Genomic DNA, 19,680 nt, shown 5'->3' on the forward strand with positions numbered 1-19,680 from the left:
AAGGTATACGGACCCTTGGCGGCGTAAAAACTGTAAGCTTATAACTGACTCCAGTCAACAGATACGGCCGTTTATGTCTCGTGTTTTGATAATCGAAAACTCAGTCATCGAAACCTATAGGGTGCTCTCCATTGACTTGGAATCGTGAGATTTGGCAACAACTAAGTTTTCCGGTACAAGTAAAGCAAAAAATCTGAAACTTGTTAACTTGTAATTATATCACATAAAAATGTCGTTTTCGATTTGGACATACATTGTATTCATGACCTGTTGAAAGTATAACATACGAACATTACTGCATCCAAACATAAAATGTATATTGTATTCATGATTTAGTACGTAAACGGAAATATGTTATTAAATCCTCTCTCCCTACATACATAAACTAAAGTCCTCTGCTTGCTTGTTCTTGTTTGTTTGGGCTGGGCTGAGGAAATAACGAAGAATTTCTGGACCGATCTTGGTATTGCTGGGAGCAGTATCTTGCCAGTAAAGTTACAGAGTCTCGATAACAGGCAAAAATCATTGGGAATCTCGATTCCCAGGATGAGGAGTTTGTACAGAACCCTTAGTGCGTGAGTCCCTCTCGCACTCTCCCATTCTGTTTTCCTTTCTTCTATCTACCCTAGCATCACCCAGTATGTTGTTCTGGAACGTGAGTGCTCACCACAGACATGGGTGCCGTCGGGAGAGTCTGAGAGAAGTGGGACAGAACTGCTCTTGTTCTCTGTACGTGGAGTCCCCAATCCTTTTGGGTCACACTGAAACAGGTGACAGTGGTTCCGCAATAGATTATATTGAGATAGGGAACCAACACTCGAAAGTGCATATTTATTGTGTTAAGAACATACACAGCATACACCACCTAACAACAATGTAGCTCCTAGCAACGACTGTCAGTCTGAATGAATGCATGTATTGCAATGATGCCTGCAGTTCTTCACACTCTGGCAAAGATCTCGGGTGTCCGTTGTGCACTCGAACAGTAGCAGCTGATAAACAGTGTACACACCTGACCACCAAACGGACCTACTGTGCACAACTAGGCTCGTAGCACTCAAGCATCGCAGTGGCGCATTAACCTGTGCCGCAAGCACACCACTGACCCTGCTGTCAGCTGTCCATTGCATCAGATAGCTTGTGTCGTGTTCATGGTGAGGTGTGTTGCTGTGTACAGCGCACAATGAGTAATCACAGATGAAATGTGCAAGCACTGCGACGAACGGATTTTGAGCCCTGTGTCTGCTTGTGTCAATCCAGTATCGTTCACTGCGCTGTACTGTCCAACTTCATACAGTTTGTATTGTTTGTGTATGAGGCCTCATTCATCCGCGATGTTGTTTTCAAAAGCCAAACAGGCAGATCTAGAATGAGGACAACACCCACGCCACCCATATCGGAGGCCAACAGCAAAGATTCTCAGTCAAGGTATTTTAGGGCATTATCTAAGATCATTCCACTTTGATGTTAATGTCTGCAAGCACCAAGCACCTGAAGAATACTCACACTCATTGTAGGACTGGAGAGGGAGAGGGGGGGGGGGGGGTCCTTTCTGATGGCCATTGCGATCGCTGGATCTTACGACCCTCGACTGCATTCTCTGAGGTTATGCCAAGATGTAGGTGTACGAAACACCTGTAGATACAGCTGAAGACCTGCTTGCCAGGGCCCAAGCTGCCTGCCTCCTGGTACAACATTGTTGCTCACGGGCGACGCCTCCACGACGAGTGCGGCCGCTTCATGTTTACAGATGATTGAAGATGTAGCTGTTGTCACACGCGTCGACTCAGTCTGTGTTTCGACAAGTTTCTACACAGTTGTCACTTCTGCCCGGCTGCTCAGAACAACGAAGTGTGACATGTCTTGGAAGACAGTAGCGTGATTGGCTCGATTCCACTATCGCAGTAGCCGCCACGATGCAGGAATGACCTGTGAGGATATGCTGACGTCACTCCGAAACTGTGATCACAGAGAGAGCGTCATGCACGTCAAAGGTCGTGAGGTGGTGGCAAGAATGTGGGATATTTTCAAGAACACTGCCATCCTGAATTTGGAATCATTCAACTGTATGTCAGTCAGACACCTTAAGCAAGTGTACGGTGCTGGAGAGGAAAATGGATTTACTTGTGTTGCAGATATGTGCAAATATTACTTTCTTAATAAAAATTTTGTACTTGTTTAGATACTCCCGAGCTCATTTTTTGCAGTTCTTTTGTCAGCTGTGTTTATTTACCAGGTGACATCTACACTCTTTTTGGAGAACTGTCGAGATGATTTCCCAAGTTTCTGCAATGTGTCGCTCAAAAGTAGCCGATCAGCAGCTACTTGCAGCCAGCATATTCCATTTCGGGCATTTCTGTCACAGCACAATCCCACTCGTTTAATATGTGGAAGTTCTTCTTCTTACGAGAAATAAACCCGTTTCTGCTGCCTTGCGTCCACGCTTGGTAAGTAGTGAGAGTAGTAGCAAGTTGAGAGAGGCGTGTTCAAATGTGTACCAACACGCTGGGCACTGTCGCAATGCGCTATGTGTAAGTAATGTTAGTGTTGAGAGAAGAAGCGTGATGAACTGCGACTTGAATTGCTGATCAGCGCACGCTGCGTGGCTGAAGGGTTTTGTAAACAGCCCTGCGGAGGGCGACCCGAGTCTTACTCCCTCTCCGACTGCCAGCCAGCCCTGATATCGGAGTCAAGCGCTCGTGCGGTATCCGTGACGACGATGGTGACTGCAGTCATGGCCACGCACGTTGGACAACAATGATGACACCGCACTGTTGTCTCTGTTTACCGACGACGCTGTGATGTCATTCATCGTGGTCACCTTGGCTGAGGATGAAAGCAAGTATACATATTTTCTATAGTGTTTTTGTTTATACACTACTGGCCATTAAAATAGCTACACCACGAAGATGACGTGCTACAGACGCGGAATTTAACCGACAGGAAGAAGATGCTGTGATATGCAAATGATTAGCTTTTCAGAGCATTCACACAATGTTGGCGCCGGTGGCGACACCTACAACGTGCTGACATGAGGAAAGTTTCCAACCGATTTCTCATACAAAAACAGCAGTTGACCGGCGTTGCCTGGTGAAACGTTGATATGATGCCTCGTGTAAGGAGGAGAAATGCGTACCGTCACGTTTCCGACTTTGATAAAGGTCAGATTGTAGCGTATCGCGATTGCGGTTAATCGTATCGCGACATTGCTGCTCGTTTTGGTCGAGATCCAATGACTTGTAGTAGACTATTGAAACGGTGGGTTCAGGAGGGTAATACGGAACGCCGTGCTGGATCCCGACGGCCTCGTATCACTAGCAGTCGAGATGACAGGCATCTTATCCGCACGGCTGTAACGCACCGTGCAGCCACGTCCCGATCCCTGAGTCAACAGGTGGGGACGTTTGCAATACAACAACCATCTGCACGAACAGTTCGACGACGCTTGCAGTAGCATGGACTATCAGCTTGGAGACCGTGGCTGCGGTTACCCTTAACGCTGCGTCACACACAGGAGCGCCTGCTATGGTGTACTCGACGACGAACCTGGGTGCACGAATGGCAAAACGTCATTTTTTCGGATGAATCCAGGTTCTGTTTACAGCATCATGATGGTCGCATCCATGTTTGGCGACGTCGCGGTGAACGCACATTGGAAGCGCGTATTCGTCATCGCCATACTGGCGTATCACCCGGCGTGATGATACGGGGTGCCATTGTTTACACGTCTCTGTCACCTCTTGTTCGCACTGACGGCACTTTGAACAGTGGACGTTACATTTGAGATGTCGTACGACCCGTGGCTCTACCCTTCATTCGGTCCCTGCGAAATCCTACATTTCAGCAGGATAATGCACGACCGCATGTTGCAGGTGCTGTACGGGCCTTTCTGGATAGAGAAATGTTCGACTGCTGCCCTGGCCCGCACATTCTCCAGATCTCTCACCAATTGAAAACGTCAGGTCAATGGTGGCCGAGCAACTGGCTCGTCGCAATACGCCAGTCACTACTCTCTATGAACTGTGGTATCGTGTTGAAGCTGCACGGGCAGCTGTACCTGTACACGCCATCCGAGCTCTGTTTGACTCAATGCGCAGACGTATCAAGGCCGTTATTACGGCCAGAGGTGGTTGTTCTGGGTGCTCATTTCTCAGGATCTATGCACCCAAATTGCGTGAAAAATGTAATCACATGTCAGTTCTGGAATAATATATTTGTCCAATGAATACCCGTTTATCATCTGCATTTCTTCTCGGTGTAGCAATTTTAATGGCCAGTAGTGTAAGCGATTCTTATTGGTTCTACTTCTTCTTTTCTAGGTACGACCTGGCGTTACTCGCTGTGGGATCTGAACCCAGCAGCTGATAATGATGATGACGACGATGATGATGATGGTGATCTCTGGGGAACGACTTCGATTGTTCAGAGGCAGATATGTGAGTATTCTAAAGTATTAAATTTTTTGTTGTTATTTTTGAGATGCTCTTGTTTGTAGATGTGCTCAATGCGAATATCGGTGTTGTGACACAACTACCAGGTACTAGTTGTTTAGCACCTGTGTTTTCGTTTGGGTTTGTTCATATTCTCTTAGACACATTCATCTACCGACGTCATACACCTCCTCTAGTACCCATGCTGGATATGCCCTTAATGACAAACATGCCCACTGGTGATGAGTTGCTGGAAGTGTATTCCAGTAATGAACACAACAACAGTTTTACGTGTAAGTACTCAGAATTTATTATTATTATTATACGTATACGGATTTTTATTTCTCCTCCCTCAGACACTTATCAACTGCGTCTCTCTCTCCTCCTCGTGTGCAGAGTTATCAGGAGTTGGACGTGTTGTTGAGGGGAAGAGCATTGTCCAAGTCAGGGGGAGAGCTGTCGTGACGTCATGGGGTGAGTCGGTACCAGAGTGGTCGTACTGAGTCACTTTTCTGAGGTGCAGGAAAGGGAGTCCTGTAAGACACTCAGCTGTATGCTCTGCCTTGATTTATGTTCATAACATTTTGATCAACTTATTGTGGGGTCCAGTTACATCTCTCTTGAAAAGTATACATTGCTAAAAAAAAAGCATGTCCTAATGCCCAGAATCATGATGAGAGGAATTTAAATTGATTTCCATGGTTTCTTCTCGCTAGCGATAGAAATTACCCTAAAAATACAGGGCATACAGAGACACCAGATATCCACTGACGATCTAATTTCTCGTATATGGACGGATGTTGGAAAGCCATAAGAAGAAGACAAACATTAACACACTGTGTGGCACATCGACAAAGAAGTCAATCGTAAATTAGGTGGTCCCCTCTTCTTGTCCATATTAGCTGAGAAACATCCAAAAAGTGTAGACCTGCTGCTAATCTCTGAAGGCGATAGGCAACACAACGTTTGGATCAAATGCATGTCCCACCTACGTTCCTCTGAAATGAAAACAGAAAAGGTGCAAGACATTTTTGCTGTGGATGTCTCGTTTACCAAGAGCATGTATGTTGAAAGACACCTGATTGACTGCTAGAGCCAGGAAACAATACGTGTGGAAATGCTTATCAAGGATAAACGGTTCTAGAAGTTTAAGAATGCCTCTCACCAACACTTCTGTCCCTTCGTCGTTTACGTCGATTTAGAGCGCCTCCTAGCTCCTGTGGTACAGTGTGAACGTGGTGCCTCTGCCTCCCGTATCACTGCCACAAAATGATGATTGTGACATGTGGCTACCCATCAAGTTCTGTGCACGTATAACTCTAAAATTAAAATCTTATGTCAAGGGAATCGTGCGAGATGGTTGCTCACTGAGCTTGAAAGTCTTGTCCGGGATGTTATAACATTTATAGTGAAAACGTCCTCATGAGCAACGTGAAGGAGAATGATGCACTGTACAAGCAGGCAGCTGATCGTTATACCTGGGGACTGTGACTGGACAGAGGTGAGGAAGCTCCCTGTAGAGACTGTTGCCACGTAACGGGGAAGTCCCAGAGTGCAGCTGACAACCCGTGTAACTTTAAGTACCAACTGCCACAGCACACAGCCATCTTTTCCACAATTTCAGTGAGCATGATGCCCACTTTCTAGTTCAGCACTTTGACGAGTCTGGGTAGTAGGAAGATCAGTGTCATTGCTGACACCGTTGACAAATACATGCCGCTTCAAAGAGGATCAAACCAAGAATAATGCTCCACTTCCTGGATTCACAACGCTTCATGCTCACGTCTCTTTAGAAATTTGCTGAACCAACACGTCCTGAAGATATTCTTAGCAAAGGGAGCCACTTATCTCGATGATGTAGAGTTTCAAGAGTTTCAACTTCTGACGGAGAAGGGGTCTTTCCATACGAATATCTGGATTCTCTAGTAAACTAAGAGGCATTTCCATAATGAATGGAAAGAACGGGCAATTGGTGAATGAACAGCAGGACTTCGGCATCTCTGATTTATCAGAACATGTAAAATGATGAACACGAATGTACATCTGACCGGCAACATCTTCGAGACGTTCAGTAGCATATGGCTGAGATTTCGTGGGATGCCATGGTAAGAAAGACACAAGCCAGCAGCGAATTCTTGACCAACGTTGAGATGCACGTCTTCCTGGAACATGCGGTCAACGAGTGACTTTGCCAATGTGTGCGCAGGTATGCCAAGGCAAATAACTTGCAAATAATCGAGTGGGAGTACAGGTTGTCTGACGATTTCAGTTTCATCCTGTACCTGGATGTAAACTGTCTCTAAAGGCAAACCATGCAAGGAAGTCTCCCTTTTCAAGGGCTCTCATGGATGTCCAAAGGGGAAATCACCAGACTGAGGAAAGAGATCAAATAAGTGGCTGCTGATGCTGTTGAGGGATATGTCCTAGAGGTAGAGCTGGACTATCCCACAAGTCTGCATGACAGACACGGTGATTTGCACAGCCTGAAAGACTTTCACGTTCAGGGACTTCAACAGGTGCCTCCTCTAGGGCATTGGCGCTGCACCACAAATGCTTATCAGGAGACCTTTCGACCGAGGTTATATACTGAGGTATATACTGCAATTCCAGCTGGAAGCAGGGGTGTCCTATCACGATCACAAGTGGTTCATCGGGGGGCATAGGTGTGGAAATCTGCTGCACCCAGACTATTTACTGATGTGTGTGGGTGGGTTTATTTGTTAGTAAAAAGGTAAAAAGGTGTTCCACTTGACTGGGTGTGTGTGGAATAGTTTGATGAGCTGTTTGTCACAGTTCTGACTGCATGTTTGAGATTATGAATCTTTCATTGCACACTGCGTGCGTCCATGTGTGTGTGTGTGTGTGTGCGTGTGCGTGTATGTGTGTGTGAGAGAGAGAGAGAGAGAGAGAGAGACAGAGAGACAGAGTATATATTTCGTGTGGAACATGTACAATATGCATCCGTGTGAAGAAAGTATTTTATATGTTTATGGTGAGTGTGTGTGTATGTGTGTGTGTGTGTATTGTTTTTGAGCTGCTATTACTTTTGCTGTTCTAAGTATGTACACACTGAAAACTTCTCTCTCTCTCTCTCTCTCTCTCTGAGTTACTAATAAGTGTTTAATAGACATTGGAAATTAAAAAATTACCTTAATCACAAAAGAATGTGTATATTGTAATGAATCAATTACGAAATAACAAAACTGTTACGTATATAACAAGTACGAGAAAAAATGGAAATTAAAAAGCTTTCAGTTGTTTTCGCAATACAGTTGTTCTTCTTTTTCACATTTTTTGAATGAAATACCTCCTTTATCAGTTTTATATTGATGGCAGGAGCCAGAGGAAAAATAAATCCTTTTCGAATACAATATTTTTTAAATTTCCATACATACATACATGGCCGACCGGTTCTAGACGGGATCGCGATTTATCGCCTCCAATTCGTATTTGCGTAAGTAGAGCTTTGCGGATGTGCGCCAGGAATACTCCACGGGTTTACGTGAGTGTGTGTGTGTGGGACGTGCGTCACGTCCTCGCTGTGACAGCATGCGGTTAGCGGTCAGCGGGCAGCTAACATCCCATTTGTGTTCTGAGCCGCTTCGCGCTTCCGACAGCCCGGCTGTGGGCGTCACAACAACACAGGGCGAGGGAGGCCAGCGGGGGACACGGGTCGCCGAGTCCACACAGTAGGGGGTGCAGCGTACGGTCAAACCCAAAATCACTGTAGTGGTGACACGTGGCTGCAGTCGACTCTTACCAGTACGTCCATAAGCAGTATAGAAAACGAAAAGTAAAATGCAGAATTTCCCTCGTTGTGCAGGAGCAGTGAATTGGAAGGTGGTGCACACTTTTGAATCGGCACCTTCCAATACGTTGAATCCGTCGTCCTTGGCATGGCGCCACTGCGCTTTCTGCCATCTAGACCTAAACTATGCCGGCCGGTGTGGCCGAGCGGTTCTAAACGCTTCAGTCTGAAACCGCGCAACTGCTACGGTCGCAGGTTCGAATCCTGCCTCTGGCATGGATGTGTGTCATGTCCTTAGGTTAGTTAGGTTTCAGTAGTTCTAAGTTCTAGGGGACTGATGACCTGATAAGTCCCATAGTGCTCAGAGCCATTTGAACTATTCTGAACATACATACATACGTATTTGTACACAGTATTATGTGAGAGCCCAGTTACCAGGGGCACAGGGTCAAAATCGTAAGCTGCGTCGCTACCTGGGCCACAGCACGCTTTGCCGTACTACTCTGCAGGGCTGTAGTGAAGAACCACGAGAGGAATTATCTCGAATACGAATACCTCAAGACTGCTGCAGCTGTCTGAAGACTCAAGTTTCATTCAGAAAGCGCAAGTGTGTCTTTAAATCGAAACTATCTGTACAACATTGGTTTCACGGAATAACTTTTCGCAATTACACTTTTCCTAAGCAGGTGCAGTGTATGATCAACGAAGCGTAGCTGCACCGCAAATGTAATAAAGAAGTCGTCCTTTAAACATTCTCGCAAGCTGTGGTACTAACTCTACAAAATATTGGATACGTATCAGGTAAATTGCCTTTCCTGCAGTGAAATGCATAGATGATGGTAACGAAAACAAGATACAATGACAGGACATTACACGATGTCGGCAGAAACCATCCTTAAATGCGGAACCCGCAACTATCAATCTTTGAAATTACCATCCAGCAAACATCCGTAATATCTGTAGGAAAAGGATTTAATCTACCCAGAACCTTTTCAGTTCACTAAAACAGGTATCGCCTAATTCTCTTCTCAAACGATCGAAATTGAGGCTCACACGATACTTTAGGGACTGGCACGTTGCTACATACGCCACAAAAAGTTACACAAAGACACAGATCATACTGCGTCCTTTTGCTTTCCATGTATACTACTTTCAGAATCCAAACAGTCATAATGTGCAGTGGCCATTCTATGTGTTAAGGTCGGGTTGTTTGGGGAAGGAGACCAGACAGCGAGGTCATCAGTCTCATCGGATTTGGGAAGGATGGGGAAGGAAGTCGGCCGTGCCCTAAATCAGAATGGCCGGACACGGGATTGAACCGTCGTCCTCACGAAGTGCGAGTCCAGTGTATGTGTTCACATAGCTTTTATTCTCGGTAGTGGGAAAATCACTGGTGGTAGTGTTCATAAATCACAGACAGAGAATTCAGACTCGATAATGGTTCGAGTTAGGCCACAGCTTTCATTCTCGGTAGTGGGAAAATCACTGGTGGTAGTGTTCATAAATCATAGACAGAGAATTCAGACTCGATAATGGTTCGAGTTAGGCCACGAGACACGTGCAGAAAGGCTAACGACTAAGATGAATGCTCTCAGAAAGCAGCATCCGGTTTCAGGTTAGTCTGACAGAGATTTTCATTGGCCTTGACATATTCATAAAATGTTCTGGTTGTGACTGTAGTAGCACAGTGCCTTTAACAAAGCCACTCGCAGACGCAACACGCGCTACCTGGTGGACCCCAGCTGCAGGGTTTCGTTATTGACGCGCGTCCTCTGTGGCTGCGGCGGCTGGGGCATTGCCGTGGTCAGCACAGGGGGCCACCAATGGCGTCGAGCCACAAGTGTCAGCTGCGCTGTCGTCTGGCCATGGAGTCCTGGGAAATGGTCACGTAATGTTAAGGTGGGAAGACGTTGAACAGTTGTGTCGACGTGTATGAATTATGTGGTATGTATACAGGTTCATTACGAGATTTGAAGTTGACGAACCTCCATGTTGAGAGAAGTAATTTTATAGGTCTTCCATATGGAGTAGAGATTCTTAGGAAGAGAAGATGCCGATGGAAATGCCACACTCAGACTCTAGACCACTCTCGACTAAATATGAAGCTAACATGCTTCAGCTTGTAAAGCAGGATTGGGTGCAAAGTTATCTGAATCTGTTAAAGAAGTAGCTAGCGCATACGAGAAAAGAAAGATACAGACGATTTTCTTCGATCTCTAACCATTCGGAGCTTAGCCTCCCTGTATCATAGCCCCAAAAGGCTCACAGAAGTAGAGGTTGGTTCAGAATTCTTCCAGATGGTTAGTATTAGAACTGGAGAGCCAAAGATAGCTACAGTGTGCAGAAGGTAAACTGGGAAACACTCTCCAAGAACTGACCAGGTGGTGTGTGTCATTTCCTCACCCCCTGTACGTATAATACAGTTTATAAGAGGAGGAAAAAACTCCACTTACCATTCGTTCGAATGCGAGGGGAACCAACAGCCGTGACAAGTGCGCCGCACCGTGTGAGAGCAGCTGCGCCATGTCCCGCCAGTAGCTGGAGAGGCGTTCCCGGAAAACAGCCGCCTCGACCTGCAGTTCTGCACAAGACGGGAGACGACGGACTGGTGAACAAGCCAGTGGATCAGACTTCTGTAGAAGCACAGCTTTCACTTTCTGCACCCACAAAGTGTATGCAGGTAGCATTTACCATTTGAAACTAGATCAATGTACAATGTCAGTAATCGTATGAGTTACAGCACGGACACCTTGACCGGACGTTACAAAGCTCATATTCCAGCGACAAATTTAAAGAGCACATCAAGCAAAGAGAGAGGAGTATCACCACCTAACGTAGATCCAGTAATAAAAATTAACCTAAGGGTAGAAGTATCAAAATATCTGAAGAAGTGGAAATGTAGAACTATTTCAAAAATCACCCACACAGCTTGCCCAACAATAAGACAGATTTAAGAAATAAGAGACCTCGAGATAAATTCCAGTCAGTTTTATGTGCTAATAATAGAAAGTAACATAAATGAGGATGTATAGTTTGGCTATTTGACTTTGACTTACTGACAAGCATAGGACGTAACGATTTGCACAGAATCGTGTCTATGCTGGTTTTATAATATGAGTAGTCTTTACAACGTTTCCCGTGCCGTGAGTTGTATGATATGTATGGAAATGAGGAAGAATTATGTCCACTCATAAATGTTTTTATATTTAGGGTGTATTTATTTTAACATAAGTAATATATTTTAGTAATTCAGTAAAAAATTGAATAAGGTGTTTTGCAAGTGTAGCTGAAAAAGCCATTCTGGGCCTAAACTTTTTAAGGACCATGGAAATGTATGACTAAATTTGTACTGGTACAGTACCTTACGTATTAACAGTACATTTTACAATTACATGATGATACACATAATGTTCTGTAATGTGTGACATGTATCCCATCACATGTTTTTATCTCACTTTCTGTACTCCTTTTTCTTTTTATTTGTCCACCGGATCAATTCATGTACGAAAGTTGTTGTGAATGCGAGTTATACCTTTGTGATGTTAATGTGGCACAAAGAATACACATGTAAAATTATATATATATATATATATATATATATATATATATATATATATATATATATATATATATATGATTATTACTGCCATGTTTTTATGAGCAGCCAAGCCACTGTAAGCCTTTGACGATGGATACCATATATACTATTACGCATTATCACAGTAAAGAAATGTCTTATCTTATTTCTTTACACCAAATGCTTGTATCGTAAACAGAATGCCAAATTTTGTTAACAAATGTAAACAAGATATTAAGATACTCTGGTATAAAACGTTTACTGTGGCATGTACAATCACTGCTAAGGGCAAAGAAGAAACGACTTGTGAATACGTTTCCCACCAACCGCCTCAGTTGTCGTATAAACAACATGAACAGTGGTTTGAGGGGATTCATGTTAGTGATGTTAACATCAGTAACAATAAATTTTCCTTTGCCATTGCTATGATCCTTACGCTCATCTAAAGTTGATGTACACTCGGAGTTAGGAGACTCAACACACAGAGACAACAGTGAGATATACACACGTCAGAAGATTCGTAAATTTTGACATCTCCAGTGGCCCGATGCAAGTGATGTGCTGTTTTTAGCATTTTTTGTAACATAACTGCCTCATGTATGGGATGATAGTGGCGTTCTATACATGCCATCTGCACTTCCCTCTTCGGTTATTGCTGTATACCTGTATAAAGGGCATAGGATCGAAAATGTAGTCGTGAAAACAAATAATGTTACAGTTAATGGCAGACACAACGTCTTTAAGAAAAATACTGCATTATTTTTATGCCTGTGCCAGATTTTTGGCATTTCGTTCTTATGCGAGCCTATTTTCAGTACAAAAAATACATTGCTACAGATGGAGATGATGTGTGTACACGATGTTTGTTCTGTTCCTAATGCTATTGGAATTACTCATCGCAAATCGCAAAAGAGAAAGTCCAAAGAACGTGCATCTTAATGACTTTGTAAAAAAAACGAATCATCGGCATGAGGGACTTGAGAGCATCGTACCGACACATTACACTGGCATCTGGCTGTAGGGCAACGACTGCAGAATGTATAGCCACGGGTTGGGAGACGTTCACCAGCCATCACAGACATACCGGTGTAACCTGGGTTGAGATCTGTGGCTACCACTGACACCACACCACAAGCAGCATAGTGTAGGGCGTTCTGTGGTGTTCAGCGGCGGGAGTCGCTTCTGCCTGTGGCGGTCAGGTCGACGCTGCTCTGTCCTCAGATGGCCTCGTGTGACGTCACGGGAAGCAGCGGCCGTCGAGATGCCTACCTCTCCAGCCCACAGAAACAAACAGGGGTCAGGAAGACTCGCGATCAAATCATGTGGAAGGCATATGGAAGAGTTCTTAGGAATTTCGAAAATTTGGAAGCCAAATTATTATTCAAACTGGTTCTCCAGATAAACAATCAGTATCTCTTGAAAATATCATTCACATAGTTCTGTATGTTCAAGGACACATAAGTGCGAGGACATCCGCACAATTACCTAAAGAGCTCTCACACTCAAGTTGCTGACAAGAATATGTATATAAGAGGAAAAAGTAGATTGAGGAAGTGCTAGATGACGATCAATTTGGTTTTAGGAAAGATAAAGGCATCAGCGAAGGACTTCTCAGTTGGCGATTGATGATTAAAGCGAGACTTAAGGAAAATCTAGGCATGTCCGTAGGATTTGTAGTTAGATAAAAATCGTACGATAATTTAAAATGTTGCAGGATTTCTGAAACTCTAAGGAAAGTAGGTGTAACCTCTAGGGAAAGAAGGGTTACGTGCAATTTGTACATCAAACAAGAGGATAAAGTAGGAAGACCAATAACAAACAGATTAGGTTAGGAAAGGTAAAAGACATACGTCTAATCGCCCCTACGATTCAATCTGTACATCGAAGAAGCAATGACGGAATTAAAAATGGGGTTCAGAAATGGAATTAAAATTCATGTTGAAAGGTTATCAGTGACAGGAATAGCTGATGTCATTGCTGTTCTCAATGGAAGTCAGAGGTAACAGTAGGAGATGTTGAGTAGAATGAACAATCTAATGGGTAGACTCTATGAATTATGACTAAACCAAAGAAAGATTAAATTAATGATGTCTAGCAGAAATCAGATCAGTGTTCAACTTGTCAGAATTGTAGACGAGGATCAAGACGAACTGAAAGAATTCTGCTACCTTGAAGACAAAGTAGCCAGCTGAAGTGGCCGTGCGGTTCTAGGCGGTGCAGTCTGGAACCGCGAGACTGCTACGGTCGCAGGTTCGAATCCTGCCTTGGGCATGGATATGTGTGATGTCCTTAGGTTAGTTAGGTTTAACTAGTTCTAAGTTCTAGGGGACTAACGACCTCAGAAGTTGAGTCCCATAGTGCTCAGAGCCATTTTAACCAAGGACAAACTAACTCATAATGGAAAAATGAAAGAGAACATAAAAGAGTAGAGAAGAACATTCAAAGAGGATGTTCACGGCCAAACGAAGTCAACTAACATCAACTGTCAGTTTTGTAACAACGAAATCAATCAATCATTGATAAAATTATTTAATAGGATAGATAAAAGAATCGACTCACGAAGCAGCGGCAGAACACACATAGAAACTGTTGTTATTGGCAAGCTTTCGGAGCCAGTGGCTCCTTCTGCAGGTAAGAGGGTTGAAACGGAAGGAAGAAGGGTTAAGGAAAAGGACTGGACAGGTCTAGGAAAAGGGGGAAAAGGGGAGACTTACCGTACAAGTTGAGAAGAAATGTTGGGGACCGCATCCAGGGAGCTTAAAGGTGGAAGATAGGGTAATATACAAGACAGAGGTTACTGCTAAAACATTGATCTAGAGTTAACAAGAGTGTGTCCTCCTATACTAGCCCTGTAACTGACAAAACATATTCTATCAAAGGGAGAGCCAGCTGCGAAAAGATACAAGTCATATTCCAGCTACTACGTAAACACTGTTTAGCCTTCTACACAGGCATGACTACCATCACATTATCAATTAGGATGAATGGGCATAGGCTGAGGGTATATACTGGTAACTCACAATATCCTGTTGCAGAGCATGGTCTACAACGTGACATTCGTGACACCAGCGCCTGTTTCACCACCTGGATTCCTCCCCAGACACCAGTATCTCAGGACTCCGTAGGTGAGAACTAACTCTTCAACGTGTCCTTGGTTCTCGCCATCCAGCTTTTTATCACTGTAACTACTCTTTGCTTCACTCCGTTTCAGTTTCCTGCATCTTTCATTGTCATTCCCATCTATTTTTCACAGCCCCATCCCACCTCTGTTATGTACAATGTGCTTACCTTCTCACTCTTAATAACTTGTGATCAATGTTTTAGCAGTAATCTCTGTCGTGCATATCACCTTGTCTTAAGCTCTTAGGTTTTCAAATCTCGTCCGATGCAGTCCTCAACAATTAGTCTTCCCTTCTCATTTCGTACAGTAAGTTTCCCCTGACCCACAGTTCTGGGTGACTTTCCCAAAATCTACCCCTTAAGTTTTGAGCACAGTATTCTGTGAAAGTGAAACATGGGCAGTGGGAAAACCGGGACGGAAGAGAATCGAAGCGTTTGAGATGTGGTGCTAGAGACGAATGTCGAAAATTAGATGGACTGATAAAAGAAAAAATGATGAGGTTCTCAGCAGAATCGGTGAAGAATGGAACATACCAAACGCTTTGGTAGGAAGATGGGACAGTATTTTGTTCTTGGTCATGCAACCTTATTGTTTCCTCTTGGTTCTTGTACGTATCACCCGTATTTCTTTGCAACTTACTCCCATTTTTCTCAATATTTCGAACATCTTGCAGAAGTTTACATTTCCGGATGCTTTTTCTAGTTCTATAGGGTCTATGAACGTGGCCATTTTATTTTCCAAGTTTTGTTTCTCTCATGAGTCACAATATCAGACCTACCGCCCTCTCAATGCTATTAGCCTTCTGATAGTCAAAATGATCGTCATCTATCATATTCTCTATTATCTTTTCTATTCCTCTGTATATATTAGTCCTGTCGACAAATTCCATACATGAGGTGTTATGCTAGTTGTGCGATAGGCCTGCAAGTTTCTGCTCTTATCTTCATGGTTGTGTCTAATGGTATACCACCATTCTCGTATATTCTAGACGCCAACTTCAATAATTCTTGGTTGACACTATCGCCAATGATTTGCTGATCAATTGCTGTGTTTTTTTCTGTTTCCCAAGGTTTCTTTTCCGTTAGCTCCTTATATCTATCTTTGTTTGTCCGATTTCTACAATGCCCTTTTCATAGGTGTCCATTTCTGTTCAAATGAACTGCCTGTGTGGTATTCTTCAACGTAATATCTACAGACCAAGAGAAATTCAAATGAATTTCGTGATTGCTTTGCACTTTAGTGTCCCACTCCTTTCCGCATTTTGTTCTTCCAGACCATTCTCTTAAACTTCAATCCACTCATCATCGCAATTCAGTTGACATCTGAGCTTATATCTGGCCCTAGGTGTGCCACACAATCGAAGAGCAGGATTTAGAAAACGATAATTTCGACTTATAGACATAGATAATCGGACAATTCTTCCCATAAATACAGATGTACGAGTATTAACAAGAGTCTCACCAGGACGTAACCTCAGATGGAACTTTCCTGTGCCTCGATTATTTTCGAAGCATACCTCCCGTGGGGAAGCGAAAGTTTTCTATAGCTACCGACGGTTGCGGGTTAAAACAAAGAGCGACAGAGGGAGAGAGAAAGGGACTCCCCTCTCTTCCACTCCGCTCCAAGGCCAAACGTCGTGTGCATTCATGACTGTTTGTACTGAAGCAATAATGTTATGTAATTGCAGTACGTAAAGTTTTGATATTTTTATCATTATGTAATTTGTTAAAAGAAAGGCGAACAATCATGTAAAAGTAATGCATCCACAGTTTGAAACAGTTACACTGTTTTACATCTAAGTCAACTTAAAGATGCAGAGCTACATTTTTGTAGTATGTGTATTCTGATATAAAGCATAACATGTGGAATTTATGAAACCCCATACATTAATTTCTGTCATCAGTGATAATACCTGCTACAGTTGCAACATTTTACATCAGCAGTTGATTTTATCACTCGGATGTGTATCAACAGTTCTGCATGTCCCATCAAGTGAAACGTGTGTTCTTATGTGTCTCCATTGTTGTTGTTGTTGTTATTAGCAGAAGTAGTATAATTATCACTACCGTGTGCTGCCCGTGTACTTCGCGTGTCGTAATGTTGACTCATTGAGATGTCAGGTTATATATAAGAGAGTGCGCGAATGCCTTAATTTTATCGGGTGGAATAAACGCATAAAGAAGTAAATAAACGTACACAATGTGCCAAATTCCGCTACTTTTTATAACGCACTTTACACAATTTCAAAGGACATGGGCTCTGTCGTTTCTTGCGACTCTTAGTGTCTGTTCTGCTGGGGTTGGCATCGTGTACTGGATCCCCGTACGCTCTGTAGCTATGGCGTTAAAGGTCTAAAAATTTCGGAAAAGTTACAGTACCTTCCTGCACTGTCACTTTTATCGCAACGACAATGAACTGGAGTCTTAGAACGTCACGTGTCAGAGATCTGTGCTGAAGTTTAGTGAGCGAGCAGTCTAGATCGCATCACATCGCATAGTGATTTTTTAATCCGGACCTGTGCGCTACCTTCATGCTGAGTACCCTGGGGACGCTCCCAAGACAGCAGCCGTGTTCACAGACCGCGTGGACACGCTCCTGGCTGGACGGCCGAACACTCAGCCGTCCTGCCGCATCCAGACATGCCCGCTAAACCATCCGGTCTCAGCCTCACAGCAAATGTCTGGCACCAGCGTGTGGACAGCGGCGGTCTCAACGTCCCTGCGGTCTGGCGGCTCTACGGGACCTGTTGAGTGACGTCAGCTGAACACGACACAACTGGAGAGACTCGTGGACTCTCCTTGTCGGCCAACTCAGGCCCTTGTCAGGGCTAGAGGCGGTGTGCTCTGCTCCTGTGTCAGCATGATCTCTCTTTATCTGACATCGAATGAAATCTGTCCTCAGCCTTCATGTTTATTACTTGTAACCTTCCACATAAACATAACTAACTCGACCTTCTTTTGTAAGGAGAAAAACGTACACTTGCGAGATCTCGATCTTACATACCAAACACCCGCCCTCTCTTAAAATAAATGGCCATACTTAAGATATAACTCATTTCAGACGTCTTGAACGCAGAGTTTTTAAAGCTCTGTAGGTGCAGGTTGCCTGCCACTGGCTCCGCCCCACTGCAGCTGCCTGATGCACGAGTGCAGAGTACTGTGCAGCGGGGTGACGTCCAGAGCCCTCAGACCCGCTTCATGTCGCAAGTGTGGGAAGACATGTGTGGAGCCGGTCACGTCTGCCCCACGTGTTTCGAAACTTTGTTCTTCAAGTAGAACACATGTTATTTAACGTGAAAAACGGGTAAGCAATTTGAGCAGATAGTATTTCAATGCCATGCGCATATATGGTCAACACTGTTTAGCAATATTTTAGGACATATTCTGCAGCAGTTTTTTTTACACACGCACACACACACACACAGATCTCTGTTACGGACAGAGGCAAGGTGAAATCTGACAATATTACATCTTCAAAGCAAGCTTCCTAAACAGTCAGTTTCTGATTTTACGTCTCCGTCGCATTGTGCCAATGAAGTTGTTTCACGAAAATGATCGTGATGAAAGGGTATCGTCATCATTGTCACCACCATCCTCTCATAAAGAATAGTCTAACGTCAATCAACTATTCTTCTCTCCATTTAACGGGTCTTCTCTATGACTGCCGCAACTAAATCGCAAGGTGCAAATAGAAGCACAAAGAAACGCTCATAGAGTTTCTTTTGCCTCGTGTAAGAGTTAGTCGAATAGCCACATATAACGACGCTTATCGGTCACAACTGTCGCGAGCTTTGACGTTTAAACGTGTCAATTTGACCGTCACTGTATACTGCTCCTGGACGTGCCGCACTGTCGCTTGTCGGTTCACCGGCACTATAAACGCGAACCTCTTACTCACCGTACCGTAAAGTAGTTCGAGCTCCGACAATGGGCGACCGCAGCGGAGCGTGCCACAAACAAGTGGTACACGAGCGTTGAAAAGCTATGTGTTCAGAAGGTCTTAACTGCGTACAGTCATAATCGTGGCGCAAATCTCCGCGCGACATAGACAGCTGGGGCTCACACCTGGCAAGTGTGCGTTTTGTATGTGAGACCAGGTTGGTGATCTTCTCTTGTTAGATGCAATCGGTTGTGATTAGGTAACTGTTTCTTTTCTCCAGTGTGATTATTATTTAGTTCTGATGTTTTTATTTCTATGCACTGTTATTAGGACTGAATTTTCAAATGTGGTGCAACTCCATCATCATGTGTTCATAAGCCTCGACGAGAGTTTTTATAGAATACCTAAATGAGCACATTACACTTTATTTAACAATAACGAACTTCCAAATAATATACTCACCACGTTTATTCCTCCACTTAAAGTGAACATGACGCCACCACTCACAATTCACCCTGCTGACCATGGCTATTGCGATGAGTCGAAGAGCATGCGCTGACTGGGACAGGATATGATGCCTCAGATCAGCCGTTTGCAGTGTTGTCACGTTCCATTCCATGTTGTTCAACCTTTCAAAATAAAATGGAGTCAGCTTATGTGACAGATGATATTCTGAAACTTGACTGTATTTTGTAGACTAGAATAGTCAAAACTAAACTGAACTTGCCCTTCTCCAGATTTTACGTTTCCCATTGATAGAGGCCGCCAGTCCATTAGAGACGAATCGAGGTGTCAGACAGGAATTCTGGCGTACATTACGGCTGGTATGCGAGTCTGCTAACATATTCTGGCGAACTGATCATTTCTGATGAAATACAAGAATTCACATACAAACATGCAGCCAGAACTATGATTGGACAAGCAC

The 19,680-nt window shown here is 43.9% G+C and overlaps 1 protein-coding gene and 1 long non-coding RNA gene across 3 annotated transcripts in view; both read right to left on the reverse strand.

Annotated features, from left to right (window-relative positions):
- LOC126212888 (uncharacterized) overlaps positions 1-10,818 on the reverse strand; it is a 144,884-nt gene extending 134,066 nt beyond the window's left edge. For both annotated transcript variants that reach the window (XM_049940389.1, XM_049940390.1), the window contains exon 1: positions 10,632-10,818. In XM_049940389.1, coding sequence (XP_049796346.1) covers positions 10,632-10,703 — 72 coding nt within the window. In that variant the 5' untranslated portion in view covers positions 10,704-10,818. The remainder of the gene's footprint in view (positions 1-10,631) is intronic.
- Positions 1-19,680, reverse strand: part of LOC126212890 (uncharacterized) — a 474,898-nt gene that overhangs the window by 135,001 nt on the left and 320,217 nt on the right. The window lies entirely within an intron of this gene.

The sequence above is a fragment of the Schistocerca nitens genome, chromosome 11, assembly GCF_023898315.1.
Source record: "Schistocerca nitens isolate TAMUIC-IGC-003100 chromosome 11, iqSchNite1.1, whole genome shotgun sequence".
NCBI classification, from domain to species: Eukaryota; Metazoa; Arthropoda; class Insecta; order Orthoptera; family Acrididae; genus Schistocerca; species Schistocerca nitens.